Below are 25565 nucleotides of genomic sequence, written 5' to 3' on the forward strand. Positions count from 1 at the left end.
GCTGCTAGTTTCAGAATTCCTGAATGTTCACAACGAACAATGCAACCCAAGACTTCTCCCTGCATGAGCTGCCTGGCCATCTCTTAGCCTTATAATTGCTCTCTTCCCAGGCAGATGTGGACAGAGCCTCTCTTTTCTCCCCTATCAGAAGACTTCTGAGAGGAGCACAGCCTGAACTATTTTAAGTATCTCCCTCCCTTTCTGGAGTTTCCATGGGAATTGGCATGCAAAGGGGTAATTCTGGACATAAATGCCGTTGATATTCACAAGAGAGAGAAGCACAAGAAGACATCAAGAAGGGTTAGAAGAGAGAAGAGGACCATGGGAGATATGAGCACTGCTATGGTTTGGCTGTGTCTCCACCCAAATCTCATCTTGAATTGTAGTACCCATAATCCCCACAGGTCATGAGAGGGACTCAGTGGGAGGTAATAGAATCACAGGGATGATTATCCTCATGTTGCTGTTCTCCTAATAGTAAGTTCTCACAAGATCTGATGGTTTAATAAAAGGCTTTTCCCCCTTTGCTCAGCACTTCTCCATCCTGCCACCATGTGAAGAAGGATGTGTTTGCTTCCCCTTCCACCATGATTGTAAGTTTCCTGAGGCCTTCTCAGCCATGCTAAACTGTAAGTCAACTAAACCTCTTTCTTTTTATAAATTACCTGGTATGGGGTATGTCTTTATTAGCAGTGTGAGAACAGACTATTACAGTAAATTGGCAATGGTAGAGTGGAGTGCTGCTATAAGGATACCAAAAATGTGGAATTGACTTTGGAACTGAGTAACAGGCAGAAATTGCAACAGTTTGGAGGGCTCAGAAGAAGACAGGAAAATGTGGGAAAGTTTGGAGCTTCCTAGAAACTTGGAGGGCTCAGAATACAGGAAGATGTGGTAAAGTTTGGAACTTCCTAGAGACTTGTTGAATGACTTTGACCAAAATGCTGACAGTGATATGGACAATGAAGTCCAGGCTGAGGTGGTCTCAGAAGGAGATGAGGAACTTATTGGGAACTGGAGTAAAGGTCATGCTTCCTATGCTTTAGCAAAGAGACTGGCAGCATTTTGCCCCTGCCCTAGAGCTCTGTGGAATATTGAATGTGAGAGAGATGATTTAGGGTATCTGTCAGATGAAATTTCTAGGCAGCAAAGCATACAGCAGCAGGAAGCAGAGCATAAACGTGTGGAAAATTTGCAGCCTGACGATGTGATAGAAAAGAAAAACCCATTTTCTGTGGAGAAATTCAAGCCAGCTGCAGAAATAAGTAACAAGGAGCTGAATGTTAATTACCAAGAAAATGGGGAAAATGTCTCCAGGGCATGTCAGAGACCTTCATGGTAGCCCCTCTCATCACAGGCACAGAGGCCTAAGAGGAAAAAATGGTTTCCTGGGCTGGGCCCAGGGCCTCCCTGCTATGTGCAGCCTAGGAACTTGGTGACCTGCATCCCAGCCACTCTAGCCATGGCTAAAAGTGACCAACATAGAGCTCAGGCCATGGTTTCAGAGGATACAAGCCCCAAGCCTTGGCAGCTTCCATGTGGTGTTGAGCCTACAGGTGCACAGAAGTCAAGAACTGACGTTTGGGAACCTCTGCCTAGATTTCAGAGGATGTATGGAAACACCTGGATGTCCAGGCAGAAGTTTGCTACAGGGCAGGGCCCTCATGGAGAGCCTCTGCTAGGGGAGTGCACAAGGGAAATATGGGTTGAGGCCCCCACATAGAGCCCCCCACTCGGGCACTGCCTAGTGGAGCTGTGAGCAGAGGGCCACCATCCTCCAGACCCCAGAATGGTAGATCCATTGACAGCCTGCACCATGTGCCTGGAAAAGCCACAGACATTCAATGCCAGCCCATGAAAGTGGCTGGGAGAGAGGCTGTACCCTGCAAAGCCACAAGGGTGGAGCTGCCCAAGGCCATGGGAGGCCACCTCTTGCATCAATATGACCTAGGTGTGAGACATGGAGTCAAAGGAGATCATTTTGGAGCTTTAAGATTTGACTGTCCTGCTGGATTTCAGACTTGCGTGGGGCCAGTAGCCTGTTTGTTTTGGCCAATTTCTCCCATTTGGAATGGCTGTATTTACCCAATGCCTCCACTCCCATTGTATCTAGGAAGTAACTAATTTGCTTTCAATTTTACAGTCTCATAGGCAGAAGGGACTTGCCTTGTCTCAGATGAGACTTTGGACTTGGACTTTCAGGTTAATCCTTGAATGAGTTAAGATTTGAAGGAACTGTTGGGAAGTCATGATTGTGTTTTGAAATGTGAGGACATGAGATTTGGGAGGGGCTGGGGTGAAATGATATGGTTTGGCAGTGTGCCCCACCCCCCAAATCTCCTCTTGAATTGTAGTTCCCACAATCCCCATGTGTTGTGGGAGGGACCTGATGGGAGGTAATTGAATCATGGGGGCAGTTACCTCCATGCTGCTGTTCTCATGATAGTAAGTGAGTTCTCATGAGATCTGATGGTTTTATAAGGGGCTTTTCTCCCTTTTGCTTGGCACTTATCTTTCCTGCCACCATGTGAAGAAGGACGTGTTTGCTTCCCCTTCCACCATGATTGTAAGTTTCCCGAGGCCTCCCAAGCCATGTTGAACTGTGAGTCAATTAAACCTCTTTCCTTTATAAACTACCAAATCTTGGATATGTTTTTATAAGCAGCATGAAAATGAACTAATACAGAAACTGTCAGATTACTTTTTAGGACTTTTCCCAGTCTATTCATTTAACCACCCATTCATTCTCAAATTAGCATTTCCCTATGAGTCCTTGACTTGTAGCCACAATAGAAAGTTTTGCAAGATACAAAATAAATAACAGCAGGTCCCTCCCAGTGAACTAATGGTCCCTGACCCCAGAGGATAAAATGAGGTGCTGGGATTTGTTCTTTAGGAAATCATGCCTGCAGAGTCGTGGTTACCAAGTCCCTTTATCCACTCTTTTTAATGAATCACAGGTTGATTTTATGAGAACCAATGAACCCCCCATGACACCCCCAACCAAGTCCTGCTACCCAGGCAGATTCCCTGGAATGCAGTGGTTAAAAGTGACTGACTCATCAGAAGTCTCTGCACTGAGCCCATGCTGATTCAATGAGTTGTTGTTCTGAGCCCACCCCTCCCTCCTGAACGTGTGGAAGGAGTTTGGGCCTCTGTTTCCAGTCATTCATAAAGCCTATGTTCCTGCTCATTCTCTGGGGCCCAGACTCATTCCTGCTAAAGTGGGAATCTTCACCATAATGTCACTTAAAGAACAAACAACTCCTACCTCCTACCACCCCTTTCTTCTGACAGGTTAGCCAGAACCAGGGACAAGGTGGATTGACCCCAGTCTTCACAGGGTGGTTGTAAGGATGAAATAAACCAAACCCTGTAAAACTCTGAGCACAACAGCTGGAACACAGAAAGTACTCAATAAATGCTGCTGCTGCTGCTGCTGTAATTTATATTGGTTTTATTGTTGTTTTTATCCTGAGTATCAAATTGTTTAGGGCAGGTGAATACTTTTTTTTCCTTGATGACATCATTCTAGGGGACACTAGACATGACGTTAAGTATGCCCTGAGCAGAAGGAGTCGTGGGAGTGTGGAGCCAGAAAGTAACACACCAAGGTGAAATGTTTACTTGTCAGATCTGGCTTCTAAATGGGGTTAGGAATATTAGTCTTCGAAAATCCAGGCTCATCCCTGTAATCCCAGCATTCTCGGAGGCCAAGGCAGGAGGATTGCTTGAGCCCAGTAGCTGGCGACTAGTCTGGGCAACATAGTGAGACCCCCATCTCTATGAAAATTTTTTTAAAAATTAGCTGGGCATGGTAGCATGCACCAGCAGTCCCAGCTACTCAGGAGGCTTAGGCAGGAAAATCAGCTGGACCTGGGAGGTTGAGGCTGCAGTGAGCTGTGATTGTGCCACTGCACTCCAGCCTGGGCAACAAAGTGAGACCCTGCCTCAAAAAAGTTTTTTGAAAATAAAAATTTTAATCCAATCAAGACCAGCCAAGAAGTTTGCCTGGAAAGTAGAAGTAGAAGGCTGCGGTTTGGCACATCAGCTTGAATCACAGAAGCAGAAGAGAGACAAAGGGTGGGAAAAATGGAAGAACAAAGGAAACAAGGGAGGGAATTGGATCCAGTGGAAGTCATAATGCGTCAATGGGGGCTATTTTGAGGACATGTTGTCCAGTGAGACAGGATGCTGGACTGTAGGAACAGGCCACCCTAATGAGGACAGGGGACTACAGGAGAGGGCTAAGTCACAGTAAGAGGTGTTTATCGAGAAGGGAGGATGTTCCACTAACACTATGGACATCTATCACTCTGCCAGAAAGGAGTTCTAATCTGGGTCCCCAGCCCTGCCACTGACCTTTGACTGCTCACTTCCCAATTAGGTCCATGGGGACAGTGGGTGACTCACATGGTGCCTCATTGTAGTCACCTGGCCATGTGACTCATGAAAAAACAAAACATCTCATGCTTACTGTCCTACATAGGCACAAGTGGTTTATCTAGAGCAAGTTGCTAAGAAAGTTTATTTTAATTTTGGTCCTTCCTTAAATGTAGCATCAGCTAAGTAACCCAAGGAAGGAGAAGGAGACAGGGAGGTGGAGTTTAAGGTAACACATACCTCTGTGCTCTGAGCAAAAAGCTCCAGTAAGCATCACCCAAAGCAGTAGAGAACCCAGGCACCATATTTCATCAAATCTAACACTATGAATATAGTATATGTCCTGATTTCAGAGATTTAAAACTGTTTTTAAGTATATCAGAGCCAGTTAAATACGGTATTTAACATTGGAAAACATTTGTGTATAACTTGCCTCCACCAATATTAAAATGTGTTATAAGTTGACTTATGTCCCCAGAAAAGATATGTTGAAGTCCTTACCCCAGTGCCCATGACCATGACCTTACAGAGAAATCAGGTCTTTGCAGATGTAATCAATTGATGTCGTTAGGGTAGGCCCTAATCCAACATGACTGATGTCCTTATGAGAAGAGGAAAACACCACACGAAGAGAGAGACATATAGAGAGAATGCCACATGAGGCAGAGATTGGAGTGATACAGCCAGAAACTAAGGAACACCAAGGATTGCCAGCCAACACCAGAAGATAGGAAGGAGGAAGGATTCTACCCAGAGTCTCAGAGGGACCATGGGCCTGCTGACACCTTAATTTCAGATTTCTAGCTTCCAACAAGAATAAATTTCTGTTGTTTTATGCCACCCAGTTTGTGGTGCTTTGTTACAACAGCCCTAAGAAACTAATACAAAATGGATTTGCATCTCCGTCATGTATATGGCATGATTTTGAAGAACACTGCCATGAAATATTTTGCATGATTGAAAAAAAGCCAGCATGAAATGAAATTTTTGTTGCATTTAATCCACGTATGGATAAGGTTTGAAAAATGGTTACTTTAGCTGTACATTTTTCTACCTATATATATCAATGGTGTCAGCATTCATTGATTCATTCATTCATTTACTCGACAAATATTCATTGAGCATCTACCTGTGCCAGGCATTCTCCTAGGCACTGGAGACACACTGATAAACTAAACAAAGCCCCTGCTCTTGTGAAGCTTACATTTTAGTGAGGAAGATGGTAACAAAAAATACACAACAAAAATGCACAATTTCAAACAGTGGCAAATGCTGTAAGAAAATAAAGCAGGATAAAGGAATAACAAGCAATAAGGGGAAGGACTCTCTTTAGAGCATGTGATCAGAAAAGGTCTCTCTGTGGAGCTGACATTTCAAAATGATGTTAAAGAGTGAATCCTGGGAAGATCCAAGGCACAGACATTCCAGAAAGAACCCAAGGCAAGATCTGGATGGACATCAGCCTGTTAAAGAAATAGCAGGTGGAGAGAAAGGAGGAAGAGAAAAGCACAGAGGAGGTTAGAGGAGCAGTTAGGGACCAGAACACTAGGAAGCTATAGGCCATGGTAGAGAGTGTGGCTTTTTTCTCCACATAGTGGGAAGCCACTGGAGGAATCTGAGCAGAGGTGAGCAAAAAAAGATCATCCTGGCTGCTGAGTGCAAGACAGAAAGAAGGGAAGCAAAAAGGAAAGAGACTTATTATTCAATTAGAAATGTACTAAAATAATCCAGGCAACAGATGGCAGTGGATTTGGACAGTAGCGGAGCCACTGATGTGGTCAGACTCTAGATATGTTCCATCTAAAGACTTGCTGATGGATGGCTCATGGGGCATGAGGGTGTGAACAAATGTGAACCTGAAAGAGCCAGTCCTTCAAGATAGATCTGGAGTGGCTAAGTGGGCCTAAATTTTAAACAGAGCAAAGCTGCCATTTGCTGACTAGAGGTCACAACCCACTTTGAGTTCCCTGAAAATCAACACCTCTCTTCAACTTTGGGACCTCCAGAGCTAACCTAAAATAACCAGTCAGGGCTCTGCTGCCTTGACCAATCAGGCCTCAGTTGTTTCAACCAAACAGAACTAAGCAAGTTGGAATTGTTCATTTGCATAAGTGGACCTCATCAGGATCCTAGGCAGGAACTTTCATTATAAACCCCCAATTCTGATACCAACAGCTGAGTTTCCCCAGTTTCCAAACTGTTCATTGGAATAAAGTCTTTCCTCCCAATTCCTTTTCAGAGAACTTTTGTTCACAAGGGAAAAACAGGAAGGATTTTTGTCTGAGCAAGTGGATTCCCTGTACACAAAGTTCGAATGTCTTGACCACTGGCCATATCCTTTCATTGACCCTTCATGCTGTAAGAAAATAAAGCAGGATAGGCTGGGCATGGTGGCTAACAATGTAATCTGAGCACTTTGGGAGGCCAAGGCGGGTAGATCACCTGAGGTCAGGAGTTCAAGACCAGCCTGGCCAACATGGCGAAATCCAGTCTTTACTAAAACTACAAAAATTAGCTGGGCATGGTGGCACGCACCTGTAATCCCAGCTACTTGGGAGGCTGAGGCAGGAGAATTGCTTGAACATGGGAGGCGGAGTTTGCAGTGAGCCAAGATCGTGCCACTGCACTCCAGCCTGTGTGATGGTGTGAGACTCTGCCTCAAAGGGAAAAGAAAGGGTGGGGGTGGGGGGCGGGGAATAGCAAGCAATGAGGGAAGGAGTCTCCTTTAAAGCATGTGGTCAGGAAAGGTCTCTCTGTGGAGCTGACACTTCAAGATGATGTTAATGGGAAGATCTAGGGCAGGTCCTGTCCTTGTAAATGAAGCCACATTATGTCTGGTTATCATCTCCAGTGAGGTTTAATTAGGTCGCCATGTGCTGAAGACTGCATAAAGTCCATTCCAGGGACAGAGTCCTGTCTTCTCTAAGGTTGTGGTCTAAAATTAACACCCAGCTCCTGAGAAATGTGGTAAGGCAGGAGCAGTAAAACAACAGATGGATATGGCAGAAAAAGCATGCAAAGCAGCAGGAAACCTCACGTCTAAAGCCATCTTTGCCCTTCCTCTGGCCGTATGACCTCAAGTACATCCCTTCATCTCTCTGGTGCTCTCTCTAAGGCCCAGTGCCTCTTTGAGTCTATGTCACATTCATAGTCGAGAAGTGATAACTGCTCTGTAGTATTTAACGGGTCTAACCAGCCACATCAGCCAAGCACCGGAGACTCCAAACAGCTGCTTCCTTTCCCCAGTGCTCCTGAGTTGTTAGGATTAAATGACATAACACGTATGAAAGAACCCTCTATAGTGGATGCTCAATAAATGTTCATTTCCTTCCCCCTTACTTTCACTCTAGTCACTTCCTACACCAGGAATCCCCATCCCCTCGCCTCCACCTCAGGGTCAGACGTGAAAGGGCCCTTTGTCTCTAACAGGATATAGTGAAGAAATCACTCTGGGCAGGAGACAAGAGTCCCCAGGGAGACACCCAACCAATGCCACTGAGCCAGTTGTATGATCTTGGACAAGTCACTTCACTTCTCAGGAACTCCCTTTTTGCTTTTTTGTAAAACAAACAGGTGTCAAATTAGATGATCTTCAAGGTGCTGCCAGTCCTGGAAGTATCCACTCTTCCAGCCAGAAAACATCAACAGGGGGACTCATACCCTAGGAAGCCCAGCAACCCAAGGCATGAGAACCCTCAAACAAGGCACAAGTGGCCATTTCTTCCTGATGGCCTGATATTTGACTCAAACGCTGCATCTCAAGAGTTCTGGAAATTTTTATTAGCATCGACCCCACCTCATTCAGTATACAGAAGAAGCAGGTCTGTACCAAGCTGTCCGAGGCTCAGCCCAGGGGTGCCCTATTGGTGACCTCCTTGGCATCCTGCTGTCCGGTTCTGCAGCCTCCCTCCCCCAGCTCATGTGTTATGGGTGTGGACAGCAGGCCGCGGTGCTAACACCAGTCCTTACTGCCAGCCTGTCTTGGTAGGAAAGCAAACTGGTTCAACCGTTTGGGAGGACAAATTGACACCACCTACTAAAATTTAAATTTAAAATATGCATGCCCTTCGACCCACCAACTTTCATTCAAGAAATTAAGTCTGTAGAAACACTTGAACAAAGGTGCATAATAAATGAATAAGGATATCCCCTGCAGCTTTATTTGTAGTAGCAAATAATTGGGAATGATCCCAATGTCTGCCAACAGGGAATTGGTTAAGTAAATTCTGATATATCCATATAACAAAGAGTATGCCTTATGGCTAGAATTATAGCTCTTGGGATAAATAATGGAAAGCCATAAACTGACATAAAAAGATGCCTAGGGTATATTATTAAGAGACAATGGGCCAGGTGCGGTGGCTTATGTGTGTAATCCCAGCACTTTGGGAGGCCGAGGCGGGTGGATCACCTGTGGTTAGGAGTTCAAAACCAGCCTGGCCAACATGGCCAAACCCTGTCTCTGTCAAAAACACAAAAATTAGCTGGGCATGGTGGCAAATGCCTGTGATCCCAGCTACTCGGGAATCTGAGGCAGGAGAATTGCTTGAACCCAGGAGGCGGAGGTTGCAGTGAGCTGGGATCGCACAACTGCACTCCAGCCTGGGCGACAGAGTGAGACTCCATCTCAAAAAAAAAAAAAAAAGACAATGATCCTATTATTGATTATCCTATTTGAGAAATAACAATAATGATAAATAATTATATATGTTGACAAATACATAGAAAAAAACTCTGCAGTAACTATCAACAGTGGTTATCTTTAAGGACAAGACTACAAGGAACTGGTACTTGTACTTTCTGCATTATATTTCTGAGCTGCCTTTTTTTTAGTAATAAGCTTAATTACTTTTATAAGCTAAAAGAAAATTAAAGCTAATTTGAAATGTCCTCTGTTCTGCCTCCCTGTCGACATTTGCATTTATTTAAATGTAGGCTCCCCAGAGTCTGCTGGGCTTTCCACAAACTGCACCTTCAGCATCAAAACCTCTTGGAATGGCAAACTCAGCAGGAACACAGAAATGAGCTTTGGGGTATGGTTTGCATGAGGAGATGCTGATCAAGGGACATAAATTTTCAGTTAGACAAGAGAAATAAGTTCAAGAGATCCACTGTACAACATGGTGACTATAGTTAATAACCGTATGTCATCTACCTGAAAATTGCTGGAAGGAGATTTTTAAGTGTTCTCACCACAAATAAATCAGAAGTATGTAGTGAGGTAATGCATATGTTATTTAACTTCATTTAACCATTCCACAATGCGCACATATTTCAAGACATCATGTTGTACATCATAAATATACATAATTTTTATTTGTCAATTTTAAACAATAATAATAATAAAAGATAATGGAAAAAAAAAAAAGGAATAAACTTTGTCAGGCCCACTCTCACAGCCTTCAAGAACTGCCCAGGGCAGCATGGTCTGTTCTCAACTTGTGGAAGTCCCAGAAAGGAAACACCACCCTCCCCTCCACTGGGGATTGGTCAAACATGCTCCTTGCAGGCGGCTCCAGCAAAGGCTCAACCTGGAGTTCAACACGTGCGATGGCTAAAGTTGGGGTCTGGAGCCATCAGTGGATCTCACAGACCCAGGTTTCTCTATTCAAAATTTCCATTAGCAAAGAGATGTAGGGTTGACTACAGGGACTTTTTAAGTGGCTACTGAATATGTCTTTTGCCAAACTTTTGGAGCTCTCTTCTAGTGCAAAGTTTTTCAAGCTTGATTTTAACAGCAGCATCGTCTTTTTTTCCCAAAGAAATCCTTACATGAACTCCAAATTGTTAATTAGTTAAAGGAGTTCCAGTTGAAGGTGGTGGGAAGGGGCAGGAGCAAATTGAAGTATCTCCCTTCATCTTCTCTGTCCCACTTTGCAGCCCCTGGGACACCAAGAGACTGATGTCTAAAGGTAAAGTCACTTGTTCAAAGTCACCCAGCAAGCTGATGAAAAAGCCTGCAGAACTGTGAATCGAATGTAGGTTTCTTAATTCCAGATACGTTGTTCTTTCCACACTGAGCTTTTTTCTATATAAAAGGAAGTACTATATATCATGGGTTTAAGTAAAGGAATACACACACACACACACACACACAAATAATCATAAATGCGAGGGGAAATGTCTAAACAGAACACACCACCTGATTAATATGAACATTATAGGGGAATAGAATTAGAAGGGAACCAGCAATTTTAACAACTGACAATGATCCTATGTGGATGAACCTATTTGAGAAATAACAATATTTGTTTTGTTTTGTTCTGTTTTTTGAGACAGAGTTTCGCTCTTGTTGCTCAGGCTGGAGTGCAATGGCACAATCTTGGCTCACTGCAACCTCTGCCTCCTGGGTTCCAGCGATTCTCCTGCCTCAGCCTCCCGAGTAGCTGGGATTACAGACGCATGCCACCATGCCCAGCTGATTTTGTATTTTTAGTAGAGACAGGGTTTCTCCATGTTGGTCAGGCTGGTCTTGAACTCCTGACCTCAGGTGATCCGCCCGCCTCGGCCTCCCAAAGTGCTGGGATTACAGGCATGAGCCACCGCGCCCAGCCAAGAAATAACAATATTTGTTATTTTGACTTTTTTAAAATGTGTATCACCTTGTTCTTTTTCTTTCTCTCCTTGAATATTTAAACATCTTCACTAACTGAACTAAGAAATTGAACTAACTCAACTATAAAACCAAGAGAGGGGGGTAAGTAAATAGTCTTTTCATGGGAACATGACAGAAAAACAGAAATAAGACATCTAGTGTTAGATCTAGTGTTAGAATTTGTCTAGCAAGCTTTCTGGTTTTGGCCAAAAAGCCACCCACCCACCCACCCTCCCAAAAAAAAGGAAAAAAAAAAAAAAGTCAAGTGGGTTGTTTTTTCAGAGATGCTACCAAAAATGTAAAAAGGTAGAATAGCCCCCAGGTTTACTTAACAACTTCTGACTCCAAGCATCATGACATACAATATTTGGCCACAAAATATCTGTTACTCCTATGAGCAAGAATAATAAGTGTTGGTTGCTACAGAATCCTCTCTAGTATCCTGAAGTCTTTAACTACTTAGCACATGGAAAATCTAATGACTTATATATAGCTAAATACATCTATCCAATTTTAAAATTTAGAAGCTGAAAGCTGGGTAGCACCTCCAAAGTTTAATGGATCCAGTCCCACTGCTTTCAGGGTAACTGTTCCAACACGGAGGATGATGGAGTGGCCTCAGACAATGTCTTAGAGTTACTGATAGATGCAGCAACATAGATTAACCCCAAATGTATTGTGCTAAGTGAAAGAAGCCAGACTGAAAGTCTATACACTGCATGATTTCATTTATATGACATTTTGTAAAACATAGAACTGCAGGGACAGGAAACAGATCAGCGGTTGCAACCGACGAGGGTTGAGGGTAGGGTATCGATTACAAAAGAGCTGGGGGGCACCTGGCACAGTAGCTCACGCCTGTAATCCCAACACTTTGGGAGGCCGAGGTGGGCAGATTGCCTGAGCTCAGAAGTTCGAGACCAGCCTGGGCAATATGGTGAGACCCTGCCTCTAGAAAGAAAAAGAAGGAAAAAAAAGAGCTTGGGGGAATTTTGGGGGATGATGGAAATATTCTGTATCTTGATGATGGCAATGGTTACTTGACTATATGCATTTGTCAAAATTCATAGAACTGTATGCACTAAAAAGGGTGAATTTTACTGTACATAAATTATACCTGAATTATCTAACAAAAAAAAAAAGGTGTTTTTGGTGAGACTGTGTGCGTGGACAGAAAGGCAGATGCTATCACTTTTTTGCTGGAGAGTCTCACGTTTCAATAAATGCCAGCAGTTCCCACACGGGGAATAGGCAGTTCCCCTAAACAGAGTCATTTCCCTGCTCCCACCTTCATTTCCACTAGTGGCCTGAGCTCCATCAGGCACAATGAAGGTCCCACTCAGGAAGGGCCAAGGTTCAGGAAGAGGGAGCAGAGGCGATGGGGTGGAGCAGCCCACTCTGTGGGCAGCAGAGAGGGCTGGGTAAAACGAAGCGGTTCATCCCTGAAGCTGCTCAGTCACTCCCTCGGTTAATTATCTGTCTGCTGATTCATGAGTTGTGGTTCCTGTGGGCATGCTTCCTGGAGATTTCTGCCAACAAGGGAAGAAGGGTTCTTGGGACTGGGAGGGGATGATAACCTCAGATCCCAAGTAGGGTGGGGAGCTTTAGAGGAGAAATTTCGATCAGGAAATTCTAAAGTCATAGCCAGACTCCCCCTCCTCACTGTGGTGTGCTTGCCCCATCTTATGGTCTTCCCAGGAGACCTCTGTCACTCCTCACCCTTGCCCCAACACCCACACGTCCAAGGGGGAGAAAGGAGAATGTTGCCCTTCTAACGGCTCCTCCCAGGAGGGAAAAAAAGGCAGACACTTTACAGAGGATCCCTTGAGTTTTTCACACTCTCAGATCACAGGTCTAAATGGTGCAACAGTGCAGCGGCCCAAATGCCCAAAGAATTCATGATCTTGGCTATGTTTTCATACCCTCCAGATTATCCAAACGGAGCACTTGAGGATCTTGTATGAATGAGTGCAAACATTCAAATATTGGGTTTCTTAAAGGGAGGCACATCATCTATAGATGCCTTTACATAGCATTCCACAGATATTTGTTTTGCTGCCTATGTGCCAGGCAGTGGGCATAGAGTATTGAACAAAATAGACATGTCCCTCTTCTCATGGAACTTGAAATCTTATAGATCCTTTTATCTTCCTCTTTTTTCAGATACAGGGCTTGAGGTTTTCTTATGGGTAAAGCAAATGTATAAGCCTTTTTCCTTCTTGGCTTCTTCTGTGGATTCTTGCCGGGTTAGAGTAGCTGAGATATGCCAAACCAGCAATGAGGAACGAGTTGAAATAAGAGGGACCCCCTCTCACATATGTGGGGGAAAGGGACCCCATCAGTTTCATTCTGGAAGCCTGCATAGCGCATATGCATGAAGTAGTAACAGCTTTCGCCTCCAATACATGGCAGATAGCATGGATAGGAAGAATAATGACAATAGTAGTTGTCATTCATTAAACACTTATTTTGTGCCTCTGTTTCATTTAATCAGCATAATCATAGGCATTGTTTCCTCTGCCTTACAAATGAGGAAACTGAGGACTCAAGAGATTAGGTAACTTATTTAAGGCCACACAGCCTACAGGAGACAAAGTCAAGAATCAAACCCACATCTTACTGGCTTTAAACCATAGCCCTCCCTTTCCGAAGCCAACAAGCCTTCCTGCTGTGTTTCTCCAGGACCTGAGGATACCTGCAGAGGGCTTCGATTGGAGAGCTTCTAGGATATAAACTCCAGAAGAGAAATAAGCACCTCAGCTTAGACCTAATTAGGTCAGAATAAAAACCTAAACACGAGGAAGACACAAAACCCATACTTCCTGGGTGAAGCTAAAAAGATCATCTTTGTATATAAAATAAAAAACTTGATGCTATCCTCAGTCAATCTCTCTTCTCCCCAAAGCAGACTCCGCTACTCTGGGACAACCTCTCTGTGCCACTCAGCTCTTTCTGTGCCCCTTCAACACTTGGAGTCCCAACACAACTCTCCTACTCTCATCCCACCATCTGCTTCCCCAGGGATCTGAAGACCCTGCCACCAACACTGGGATGGCAGATATAAATATAGTAGAAACTGATTTGTGAGGTTGGGGGTGGGGTATTACTCTGGAAGTCTGACTTTAGAGCCCCTGCCCTTAAACACTACTGTACACTGCTTCTCAGAGAGAGTGTGGGGCTAGCTCAGCACAACCCATCACCACTTCTGGAATCGCCCCAATCACAAGATTAATCTGTGAACAGATCGCCTAAGGATTTTTTTTTAATTTTTAGTAGAGATTAGGTCTCACTATGTTGCCCAAGCTGGTCTCGAACTCCTGGGCTCAAGCAATCCTTCTACCTCCACTTCCCAAAGTGCTGGGATTACAGGCGTGAGCCACCGTGCCTGACCAGATATCTTAAAGGATCTTTTAATGCAAACTTACGTATGTCAATGCAGTGGAATCCAATACACTCCAAAGTGAATTTAGAAGACTGTGAATGTGAAAATTTTTTAATGACAGCAAAAATTGTTGTAAGTGCATGGAAGCAAGCATCTCATCCTGGACAGGACAAGGATACCCTTTTTTTTATTATTTATTTATTTATTTATTTATTTTTACTGAGTTGCCCTGGTGGATTTCTCCATTCCCGGCATCAATAGCCAGCAGCATCTGACCCAAGGCTCCACATGTCCCAGGGCAGAATGCTGGAGATTCTTATTTCTGTGTCATAGTCATCAGACTGCTCACTGCACGCTAACACTATCAGCTGATCTGTTTTAGTCCCAGTCACATAGGAAATGCAGCAATAACCACTGCAATATTCCTCTACATATCAACTGTAATCCCTCCTTCAAGATACCCTTGGCCGGGTGCGGTGGCTCACGCCTGTAATCCCAGCACTTTAGGAGGCCAAGGCAGGCTGATCACGGGGTCAAGAGATCGAGATCATCCTGGCCAACATGGGGAAATCCCGTCTCTACTAAAAATACAAAAATTAGTAGGGCGTGGTGGCGCGTGCCTGTAATCCCAGCTACTCGGGAGGCTGAGGCAGGAGAATCGCTTGAACCCGGGAAGCGGAGGATGCAGTGAGCCGAAATCGCGCCACTGCACTCCAGCCTGGCGACAGCGAGAGTCCATCTCAAAACAAACAAACAAACAAGCAAAAAAAGATATCCTTGCCCTGTCCAGGATGAGTTATACGTCTATACATACACAGAAGAGTCTTGACGGGAATCACTAAAGTATTTTCGAATAGTTTATCTTTGAAGTGAATTTATCAACAAATCTTCCCTTTTTAAAATAAATCCTGGCCAGGTGCGGTGGCTCACGCCTGTAATCCCAGCACTTTGGGAGGCTGAGGCGGGCGGATCACTTGAGGCCAGGAGCTCCAGACCAGCCTGGCCAACATGGTGAAACCGCGTCTCTACTAAAAATACAAAAATTAACCGGCCGTGGCGGCAGGCGCCTGTAATCCCAGCTACTCGGGAGGCTGAGCCAGAAGAATCGCTTAAACCCAGGAGGCAGAAGTTGCAGTGAGCCGAGAACCCACCACTGCACTCCAGCCTGGGCGACAGAGCAAGACTCCGTCTCAAAAATAAATAAATAAATAAATAATAAAATAAAACAACAAATCCCTTCTGCAGGGTGTAGATTGTTTTACGAGTACTACAGTTTTTATTAAAAATACTTACATGCACTCTTGTGTCATCCTCTGAGGCAGAGGCGGCCCCAGCAGACCAGGAGCCAGGGTTTCTCTCCACCCCAGGCAAAATCACCAAGGACTCAGAGAGGACCACGGGCAGCAACCCCGGGCTGTGCCCGCTCCATCCCTCCACCTGTGTCCCCAGTACCAAAGAGGCCGAATGCCAATTGCCCTGACGGCTGACGGTGTGCGCAGCAGCCAGATACAAAGCCAAGGATCCCACCGGCCCAAGGGAGCCTTTTCATGGCTCCCCGAATACACTAGAGATTTTTCGGGTGCAGGGTCTGCCCTGGGAGCAAAGGCACCGCTGCCACCTGGGGACACTGGAGGAGGCAAAGCCCTCATCCTGCTCCAAAACAACCCCGCAGGAAGCCAAGTTGAAGGAAAAAAAAAAAAAAAGAAAGAAAGAAAAAAGGAAAAGAAAAAACCTTCTGGAGAAAGCGTAACAGGAGAAATTGGAAATGTGGGGAAACTGGCAAACTCGCGCGCGCGCACGCTCTCACCCAGGAAGCTACAGCGGCATCCCTCTGCCAAGGCGCGGGAACAACCCCCGGAAGCCCCACCTCGCCTTGGCTCCTGGGCCAGTCGTCCTTGGCCCGACCAGGACCACCCGCGACGCGCGCAGCCCGGGGTGACCGCGGGGCTCAGAGATGCGCCCACCGCACCGTGCGCGCCGCGGCGGCCGGGAAGGCGCTCAGCCTGGCTGATGGCTTCGGCGTCTCGGAGGACCCGCTCCCAGGCACCAGGCACCTCTCAGCCCCGCCACCGCCGGGCCAGGAAGGTCCCCAGCTCCCGGCTCCGACCGCGCCAGCCAGGACCCGCGCATTCCCAGCGCAGACGCGCGACCAGCCCTCCGCGTTTGCCGGCTCCAAATCCGCAACTTGACCGCGGCGCAGATCCTGGGGCAGCTGCGACGCTGCCGAGCCGGAGCCTCACTCACCTCCGACGCCAACGCCCGCCAGCGCCCCCAGCGCCAGCACAGTCGCCCAGAGCGGCCGGGGCCGCGGCCGCGCTCGCATCTCGTCCGCCTCCCGCGGCGCTCCGCCCGCCCCACAGTGGGCGCCGCCGCCCGCGGCCGCTTTTCCCGCAGCGGGAGGGGAGGGGAGGGGAGGGGACGCGGTGGGTGGGACGCAACGGGGCGGGCCGCGGACTCGCGCTTCCTCCCCTCGGGCTTCTCTAGATCCCCTCGGGCTTCTCTAGACCCTGCGCCTGAGAGGGAGCGGTGGGAAACTATTGCTCCTCTCTCGCCGCCTCCCTCGCCTCGCCCACGAGGACCCGCCTGCCAGCCGGGTCGTCAGCGCATCCTGGTCCCGGGGGTCCGCGACTGGGCACTTGGTGTGCTTAGAAAGGCCAGGAGCCTGTGGCCCCTCTCCGGACCCTTCCAGTCCCGCCTCCTGGGAGACCCTGTTTCGCTGGATTCTTGGGACACATTCACCCACTACCTCGAGTTTCATTCATTCACACTTTAATTCATTTGACTGGCAAACATCTGTTGAATGCCTTCTCTGAACCGGTTCAGTCCTTTATTATTCACTAATTTTTTTCTTGCCTTAGTTTGGTTTTCCGGTAGACTACCTATCTGTTGAGGGCAAGACCACATCCCAAGCTTGCATAAGCAGTGATAGGTCCATGAAGCGCCTCGCCCTACAAACACTTGCTTGCACCTAGCCAGTGTCTGAAAACGTTTCAGAACACAGCATATTGCCTCCAAATTCACACTCACAGGCTTTGGGACTTTATCTATTTTCCTCAAAGGCCTCCTGCCTGACTCCCCCAAACTGTGGCCCCTTATCTCCCACCCCAATCTTTCTTTGAGTCCCTGGATCTTCCCCAGACTTAAAACCTCTGGAAGCTCAGAGAGGCAAAATACTATGGCTATGAGCAAGAGGCCACCAGGAAGTAGCTGGTAGTGCAGCCTGCCTCAATGGGTAGTCCTGATGGTGATAAAAACAAGGCCAGAGGCATCAGTTCCCCTTTAGGGCTTTCAGAGTGGCCCTGGGCTTCCCTACGCAGCGTGCCCACCCTCTTCTGAGACACACAAGATGCCAGACAACTGGCCCTGACCCATCTCTCCAGCTCATCTCCCACCCTAGTCCAAGAAGATACTTGTCATTCCCCAATGCTCCATGCCTTCCTATCTGACTGATTTTCCTTCCTTTTTCCACTTGGAAAATTCCACTTATCTTTCAAAACATCTCAGATGCCATCTTTTTCCATGTAATTTTTTTCTGACAATCCTCCACCTCCTGCCCCACCCTCCCAAACACTAGGACCTTAATAGTAACACACATCAGCTGAAGCGTCACTAGCAATTTGCAAGGGGAAAAGCCAGCTCTGCAAAGGGTACTTGGGCCCTCTGACCTGGGTTTTCAGGCTGAAGCTCCATCTACCTCCCCTGGCTGCAGAGGGCCTCTAGGCCAGAAGCATTTTAACAGCAGTGTCAATGCCCTGGAGCAAAGTTCAGGTCACATGGCCTGGTTACATCTCTGCCTAAGTATTTAGTTATCTGCTCCATTCCCATATATATAAAACCAATCTCCAGCCACTTAGGTGTCTCCTCAGCCTATCCCTGCTGTCAGCAACCACTTGGGGTGGGCACTGGCCTCAGCAAGTATGCTAAGTCCACAACCCTAGCCCAAGCCCTAGCAAACATGACATAATTGTGCAAGTGAGTCCATCCTGCACTCCCAGCCCCAGGGAAGGCAAAGGAGCTAGTCCATTCACATTTAGTATAGTAATTGATGGTTGTGTTTACATTTACTATCTTGTTATTCGTTCTATCTTTTTGGCTGGTTTCTCTGTTTCTCTTTTTCTGCTTTCTTTTGGGATAATTTTTTTTTCTCTACTGGCTTCCTAGCTACACCTCGTTTGTGTGTGTGTGTGTGTGTGTGTGTTTGCTCTAGGTATTACAATATTCCTCCTTAACTTATCATACAGTAGCCTATGTTGAATTAATATTGAACAATTCTATGTAAATTGTAAGAACCTGTAAACTAAAAATAAAATTATAAGCCCCCCCCCACAACTGTCTGAACTAACCCTTCCTCTCAGCCAAGGGCATTCCAAAGTTAATCTGAAAAACTAGTTCAGACCATGATGTGAAGCAGGTTTGGGGAAGGTGGAGCGGGGGTGGTGGTTGAATATGCCTCACAGCTGACCAGCATTAGCATCAACACAAAGACCTTAAGGCTGATAGAATAGACTCTCTAAGTCTGATAAGAAACATTAACAGTCTATTCTGTCTGAAGCCTCTGGCTTCATCTGCATGATAAAAGTTTGGTCTCCACAACCCTTTATCCTAACTCAGACTTTCCTTTCTGTTGGTTCTAGGTCTTTAGATAAATAACTCTTACAACCAATTGCCAATGAAAAAATCTTTGAATCCGTCTCTGACCTGGAAGTCCCTGTGTCAGATGTCCTGCCTTTCTGGACTGAACCAATGTTCAATGTACATGTATTGATTGATGTCTTTTGTCTCCCTAAAATGTATAAAACTGAGCTGTAGCCCGACCACCTTGGGCACGTGTCTTCAGGACTTCCTGAGGCTATGTCATGGGCATGTGCTTAACCTTGGCCAAATAAACTTCTAAATTGATTGAGACTTGTCTCTTCAAGTACATTAAAGATGGTCTGCTGTTTGCTGTCTCCATCATCTCTGGTGAGAAGTCTGCCATCCTTTATATTCTTGTTTCTCTTTCTTCTCCTCCTGGATTTTTTTCCCTAACTTTTTATTTTGAAATCATTAATACTTACAGAAGAGTTACAAAATACTAAAGAGAGTTTTCTTATGTCCTTCACCCAGCTTCCCCTAACGTTCACATCTTACATTTCTACATCATAATTATCAAACACAGGAAATTAACATCGATATAATACTATCAATTCATCTAGCTACAGAATTTGAATTTTACCATTTTTTTTCCCATTAATGTTCTTTTTCTGGTCCAGGATCTAATCCATTGTATTTAGTCATCATGTCTCCTTAGTTGGCCTCAATCTGTGACATTTTCTCAGTCTTTCTCATTCATCACTTTGACACTTTTGAAAAGTCTAGGCCAGCCGGGTATGGTAGCTAATGCCTATAATCCCAGCACTTTGGGAGGCCAAGGCAGGTGGATCACTTGAGGTCAGGAGTTCAAGACCAGCCTGGCCAAGATGGCGAAACGCTATCCGTACTAAAAATACAAAAAAGGGCCAGGCGTGGTGGCTCACACCTGTAATCCCAGCACTTTGGGAGGCCAAGACGGGCAGATCACCTGAGGTCAGGAGTTTGAGGTCAGCCTGGCCAACATGGTGAAACCCTATCTCTACCAAAAATACAAAAAATTAGGCAGGCATCATGGCAGGCACTTGTAATCCCAGCTACTTAGGAGGCTGAGACAGGAGAATCGCTTGAACCTGGGAGGCGGAGTTGCAGTGAGCCAAGATCACACCACTGCACATCAGCCTCGGCGACAGAGCAAGACTCCGTCATACACACACACATACACACAAATTAGCTGGGCATGGTGGTACGTGCCTGTAGTCCCAGCTACTCGGGAGGCTGAGGCAGGAGAATCACTTGAACCTGGGAGGCAGAGGTTGCTGTGAGCCGAGATTGCACCGCTGCACTCCAGCCTGGGTGACAGAGGAAGACTCCATCTCAAAAAGAAAAAAAAAGAAAAGAAAAGTCTAGGCCAGTTTTTTGTAGTATTTTGTTTATTTGGGGCTTGTCTGTTGTTTTCTCATTTTGGACAATAATACCACAAAAATGATGTTGTGCCTTCTCAGTACATCATATCAAGGAGTATATGATGTTGATATGGCTTATTACTTTGATCACATTGTTAAGGTGGTGTCTGCCAGGTTTATTCACTATAAAGCTACCATTTCTGTGAATGACAGGGCCTTAGCAGATGGATAATAAAAAGTAAAAAAATACAAAAAAAAGCTACCATTTTTCTCTTTGTAATCAATACATATTTAATGGGAGGATACTTTAATTTTATGCAAATATCATAATGGTTTCATAATTTCACCCACTAATTTTATCATCCATTGATGATTCTTAACTGCAACAATTATTACTGTGGCATTTGATTCACAGTGATTTTCTATTTTCTTTTTTCTTATACAGTTATTAATTAACATTCAACAGTAAAGAAGAGCTGTCCCTTCTCTTCCACTTTAAAATTTGTTTATTTATGTCAGTATAAACTCACAGATATTTATTTTATTGCAGGACTGATAATCCAGTACCATCATTATTATGCTGCTCAAATTGTCCCAGGTTTTTCTCTAGCTACTCTATTCAACATCATCTAGATGTCGTCTATCTATTTGGAGACAGTTTCCAAATCCTTTCTAAGATTTATGTTCTCTAGGTGATATGACCCCAATTTATCTTATTTTATTTCATTTTATTTCATTTCATTTCATTTTTGACACAGGATCTTGCTCTGTTGCCCAGGCTAGAGTGCAGTGACATGATCATAGCTGACTGTAGCCTTGAACTCCTGGGCTCAAGCAATCCTCCTACTCCAGCCTCCTGAGTATCTAGGACTATAGGCACACACCACCACATCCAGATAATTTTTAAATTCTTTGTAGAGACAGAGTCTTCCTATGTTGCCCAGGCTTGTCTCAAACTCCTGGCCTCGAGTGATCTTCCTGCCTTGGCCTCTTAAAGTCCCGGGATTACAGGCATGAGACACTATGCCTAGCCTTCTCTAGTTACTTTTAAGTTCTTTATCTTTTTTTTTTTTTTTTTGAGATGGAGTCTTGCTCTGTCACCCAGGCTGGAGTACAGTGGTGCAATCTCTGCTCACTGCAACCTCTGCCTCCCAGGTTCAAGCAATTCTCCTGCCTCAGCCTCCCAAGTAGCTGGGATTACAGGCACCCGCTGCCACGCCCAGCTAATTTTTGTATTTTTAGTAGAGACAGGGTTTCGCCGTGTTGGCCAGGCTGGTCTCAAACTCCTGACCTCAGGTGACCCACCCGCCTTGGCCTCCCAAAGTGCTGGGATTGCAGGCATGCACCACCATGCCCAGCTCTTTCTTTATCTTTGGTTTCTCAGCAGCTTAACTAAAAGGTGATTAGGTGCTGTTTTCTTTTATTTATCTAGCTTACAGTTTGGTGTGATTTATGGATATATAAGTGGTTTACTTTTCCTCACATGTAGGTTATTTTTAGCCATTATTTCTCAAAATACTATTTTCTACACATTTTCTCTCTGCTTACCTGCTGAAACTCCAATTACACATATTTTAGACTATCTGATTTTATTCCACAAACCACTGCAGTTTAGGTCTTTTTTAAATTACTTTTTCTGTCTTTCAGATTAAATAGTCTATTGATATCTCTTAAGTTTCTCAATCCTTTCTTTTGCAATCTCTAATATTCTGTGATGCCTATCCAGGAGAATTTTCCTTTCAGACATTATACTTGTAAGTTCTAGAATTTCCATTAGTTCTCTTCTATACTGGCCATTTATCTGCTGATATTCCCCCATCTCTTCAACCATTATGCCTATATTTTTCTTTAAGTCCTTAAACATGTTTACAGCAGTTGTTTTAAAATTCTAGTTTGCTAATTCTAGTTCATCTCAAGGTTTGTTTCTATTGATTTCCTTTTTCAGGAAAAATTATGGGTCCCTATGTACCTATAATCCCAGTTACTCAGGAGGCTGAAGTGGGAGGATCACTTGAGGCCAGGAGTTTGAGACCAGCCTGAACAACATAGCAAGACCCCATCTCTTAAACAGCCTGAACAACATAGCAAGACGCCATCTCTTTAAAAAAAAGTAACAAAAAAAATTATGCATCCCATTTTCCTTCTTCTTGACATGTCTAGTAATATTAGGTTTTATAGTGAAACATTGTGGACTACTGATTTTGAGTTTACGTTGTCTTTTCTTGAAGAGTATTGAGTTTTGTCCTATTAAGCAGTTAGGCCAAGTATGGTGGCTTATGCCTGCAATCCTAGCAGTTTGGGAGGCCGAGGAAGAAGAATCATTTAAGCCCAGGAGGTTGAGGTTGCAGTGAGCTATATCATGCCACTGCACTCTGGCCTAGGTGACAGAGTGGGACCCTGTCTCTAAAAATAAATGAATACATAAATAATCTGTTAAATTAGTACCAGATTGTCTTGATCTAGTCAGGCTTAGTTTTATTCTTCATCAGAAATGGCCTTTTTAAATTTTATCCTTGGTCTTAAAGTGTGGTTTCTTGTTCTTCTTGTTGTTGTTGTTGTTCATTGTTTCTAAATTATAATTTTAGCCAAAAGAATATTCTTACATAGAAAACGTTTGGATCCAGAATCTATTTCTTTCATCAAATGTCATTTCAAGTTAACTCTAACTTTTAATGTACTTTATTTTTTTTAGAGCAGCTTTACATTCACAGCAAAATGTAGTGGAAAGCACAGGGTTCCCACACACCCTCCTGCACCACACATGGAGAGCAACCCCCATTATCCATCCCCCACCAGAGTGGTACATTTGCTACAACTGAGGAACCTACACTGACACATCATTATCACCCAACATTCACAGTTTACATGAAGTTCACCCTTGATGTTATACATTTTATGGGTTTGGACAATTTTTTTTTTTTTTTTTTTTTTGAGACAGAATCTCGCTGTGTCGCCCAGGCTGGAGTGCAGTGGCACCATCTCGGCTCACTGCAACCTCTGCTTCCTGGGTTCAAGCAATTCTCCTGCCTCAGCCTCCCAAGTGGCTGGGATTACAGGCACCCGCTGCCATGCCCAGCTAATTTTTGTATTATTAGTGGAGACGGGGTTGCACCACGTTGGCCAGGATGGTTTCGAACTCCTGACCTCAGGTGATCTGCCCGCCTTGGCCTCCCAAAATGCTGAGATTACAGACGTGAGCCACTGCACCCGGCTGGACAAATTTATAAATATTTGTACCTACCATTATAGTATTATAGTCCCCTAGAATCGTTTCACTGCCCTAGAACTTCTCTGTGCTCTAAATATTTATCCCTCCTTCCCTCCAATCCCTGGAAACGACTGACCTTTCTACCGTCTCCAAGGTTTTTCTTTCTCCAGATTGTCGTATAGTTGGAATCATATAGTGTATAGTCCTTTCAGGCTGGCTTCTTTCACTTAGTAATATGTAGTTAAGGTTCCTCCCTGTCTTTTCATGGCTCAATAGCTCATTTCTTTTTAGCACTGAATAATATCCCATTGTCTGGAGGTACTACAGTTTATTTACCCATTCACCTACTAAAGGATATCTTGCTTCCAAGTTTTGGCAATTTTGAATAAAGCTGCTTATAAACACTATGTGCAGATTTTTGTGTGGACACCAGTGTTCCGGATTTTGGCCATTCTAACAGGCGTGTAGTAGTATTTTATTATTGTTTTACTTCATATTTCTCTGATGATATATGATGTAGAGCATCTTTCATATGTTTATTTGCTTCTTGTATACCTTCAAGGAGTGTTTTTTTACTATTGAACGTGGTCCTTCCTCCTAAGGCATGGATTTTCTGGAGTGTAATCTGAGGACCCAAGTTGCTCAATGAGATTTATTCATTCTGGCTAAGCCAAAACTCCAACATCTGCAAGCCATGTACAGCCTCTAGTGACCTGTTCAGCTCTCAGCTGCTCTCTGAAAAACCTTAGGGAGTCTCACCCTGTGTGTATCAGCCCATCCCTCATCCAAAGACCATGCAGAACACCCATGCAAACTTCTGGGAGCACCTCTGTGTTCAGTTCCTTCCTCTCTAAAAGCCTTCCTTGCAAATTACATCTTCCCCAGCAGCCCTGAATTCTAATCTATGCCTCTTCTGCCCAATGAGACCAACATGTACTTCTTGAGCTTCTGGATTGCAGTGCAACCCAGAAAATGTCCCAATGCAGAAAGCTGGGCAGATATAGGGTTCAGCTCATGTGTTCTCTCTTCCTTCAAGGATTATAATTCTGCTCTGCCTATTGCTCCATTTCTAAAAGGAGTTCTTTAAATATTTTTTCAAAATGTTTTGTTGTTTCCTGTGGGGGAGCAAGTCCCATACTAGTCACTTTGCCATAGCCAAAAGCAAAGGTTCTGTGATTACTTATTTACTTACCTCCACCTCTTCTACCAATACTGGACAGCAAGATGTTTTGAGTGCCGGGACTTATTTATATTTCCTAGCAAGCTCTCAACAAATAAAAGAGTATCTTCCTATTTGTTTACCGTTTTCATTTTAACAGACTACCTATCCAGAACATATGTTGGGAGACCTGAGTGTCCACTCTTTGATTTGCCCAAGTGCCATGCTCCCTAGCAGATAGGACCAGGGAGGGGTATCCAATGCATGGCAGGTGGAAGATCTTTCCCAAGATCCGTTTACAAGGCAAGAGTCACATTATCTGGTCCCTTGCCCCACTGTGCCAGGCTGATACCAAAATAGGTATGCTTTTCCTGTGTTCTCATTAATAGTCTGCCCCAACCCGGGGCAGCTCCTGCTCCTATTCAGTTCCTTATTGTCACCACTATAAGTTTTGTGGCCAGGTTTGTGGCCGTTTCTCGAACCTCTTACCTTCATGGTCATGTTTAATTCCCCTTTGTACAAAGAGCCAAAAGGTCTAGATTCACATCCTTGCCTCACCTTTTACTAGTTAGATGACCTTGAAAAAGTCTCCAAATCCTCTCTACATTTCTTCTTTATCTGTAAAAAATAAACTGCCTGTTTCCTGCCTTTTTCCCACCCCCAATTTTAGCCTTCCCCCTCCCAACACACACACATGGATATGAGGTTCCATTAGACCATGGATATACGAAAGCCCTTTGGAATCTGGAAAGCACAGAGGCATGTGTTATTATTATTGTTATTTGTAGAGAGACTGCAGAGAAGACCAAGTGGGGCTCAGAATCTTCTCCTCCTACACATTTGGCAGAGACTCTTCTGTCCAT

At 44.8% G+C, this 25565-nt stretch overlaps 1 protein-coding gene and 1 non-coding gene across 3 annotated transcripts in view; one reads left to right on the top strand and one right to left on the bottom strand.

The window, feature by feature from the left end:
- ITGB3 (integrin subunit beta 3) overlaps nt 1–16718 on the bottom strand; it is a 62883-nt gene extending 46165 nt beyond the window's left edge. The window contains exon 1 of one of the 2 annotated variants that reach the window (XM_034941547.4): nt 16605–16718. In XM_034941547.4, the coding sequence (XP_034797438.1) occupies nt 16605–16683 (79 nt within the window). In that variant the 5' untranslated portion in view covers nt 16684–16718. The remainder of the gene's footprint in view (nt 1–16604) is intronic. The other variant, XM_063598969.1, reaches the window with a different exon arrangement.
- LOC112437634 (U7 small nuclear RNA) lies at nt 11135–11197 on the top strand. Its single transcript, XR_003026196.1, has one exon. It is a non-coding gene; the product is annotated as a U7 small nuclear RNA (small nuclear RNA).
- Nucleotides 16719–25565: the final 8847 nt, after the last annotated feature.

The sequence above is a fragment of the Pan paniscus genome, chromosome 19 (genome assembly GCF_029289425.2).
Source record: "Pan paniscus chromosome 19, NHGRI_mPanPan1-v2.0_pri, whole genome shotgun sequence".
NCBI classification, from domain to species: Eukaryota; Metazoa; Chordata; class Mammalia; order Primates; family Hominidae; genus Pan; species Pan paniscus.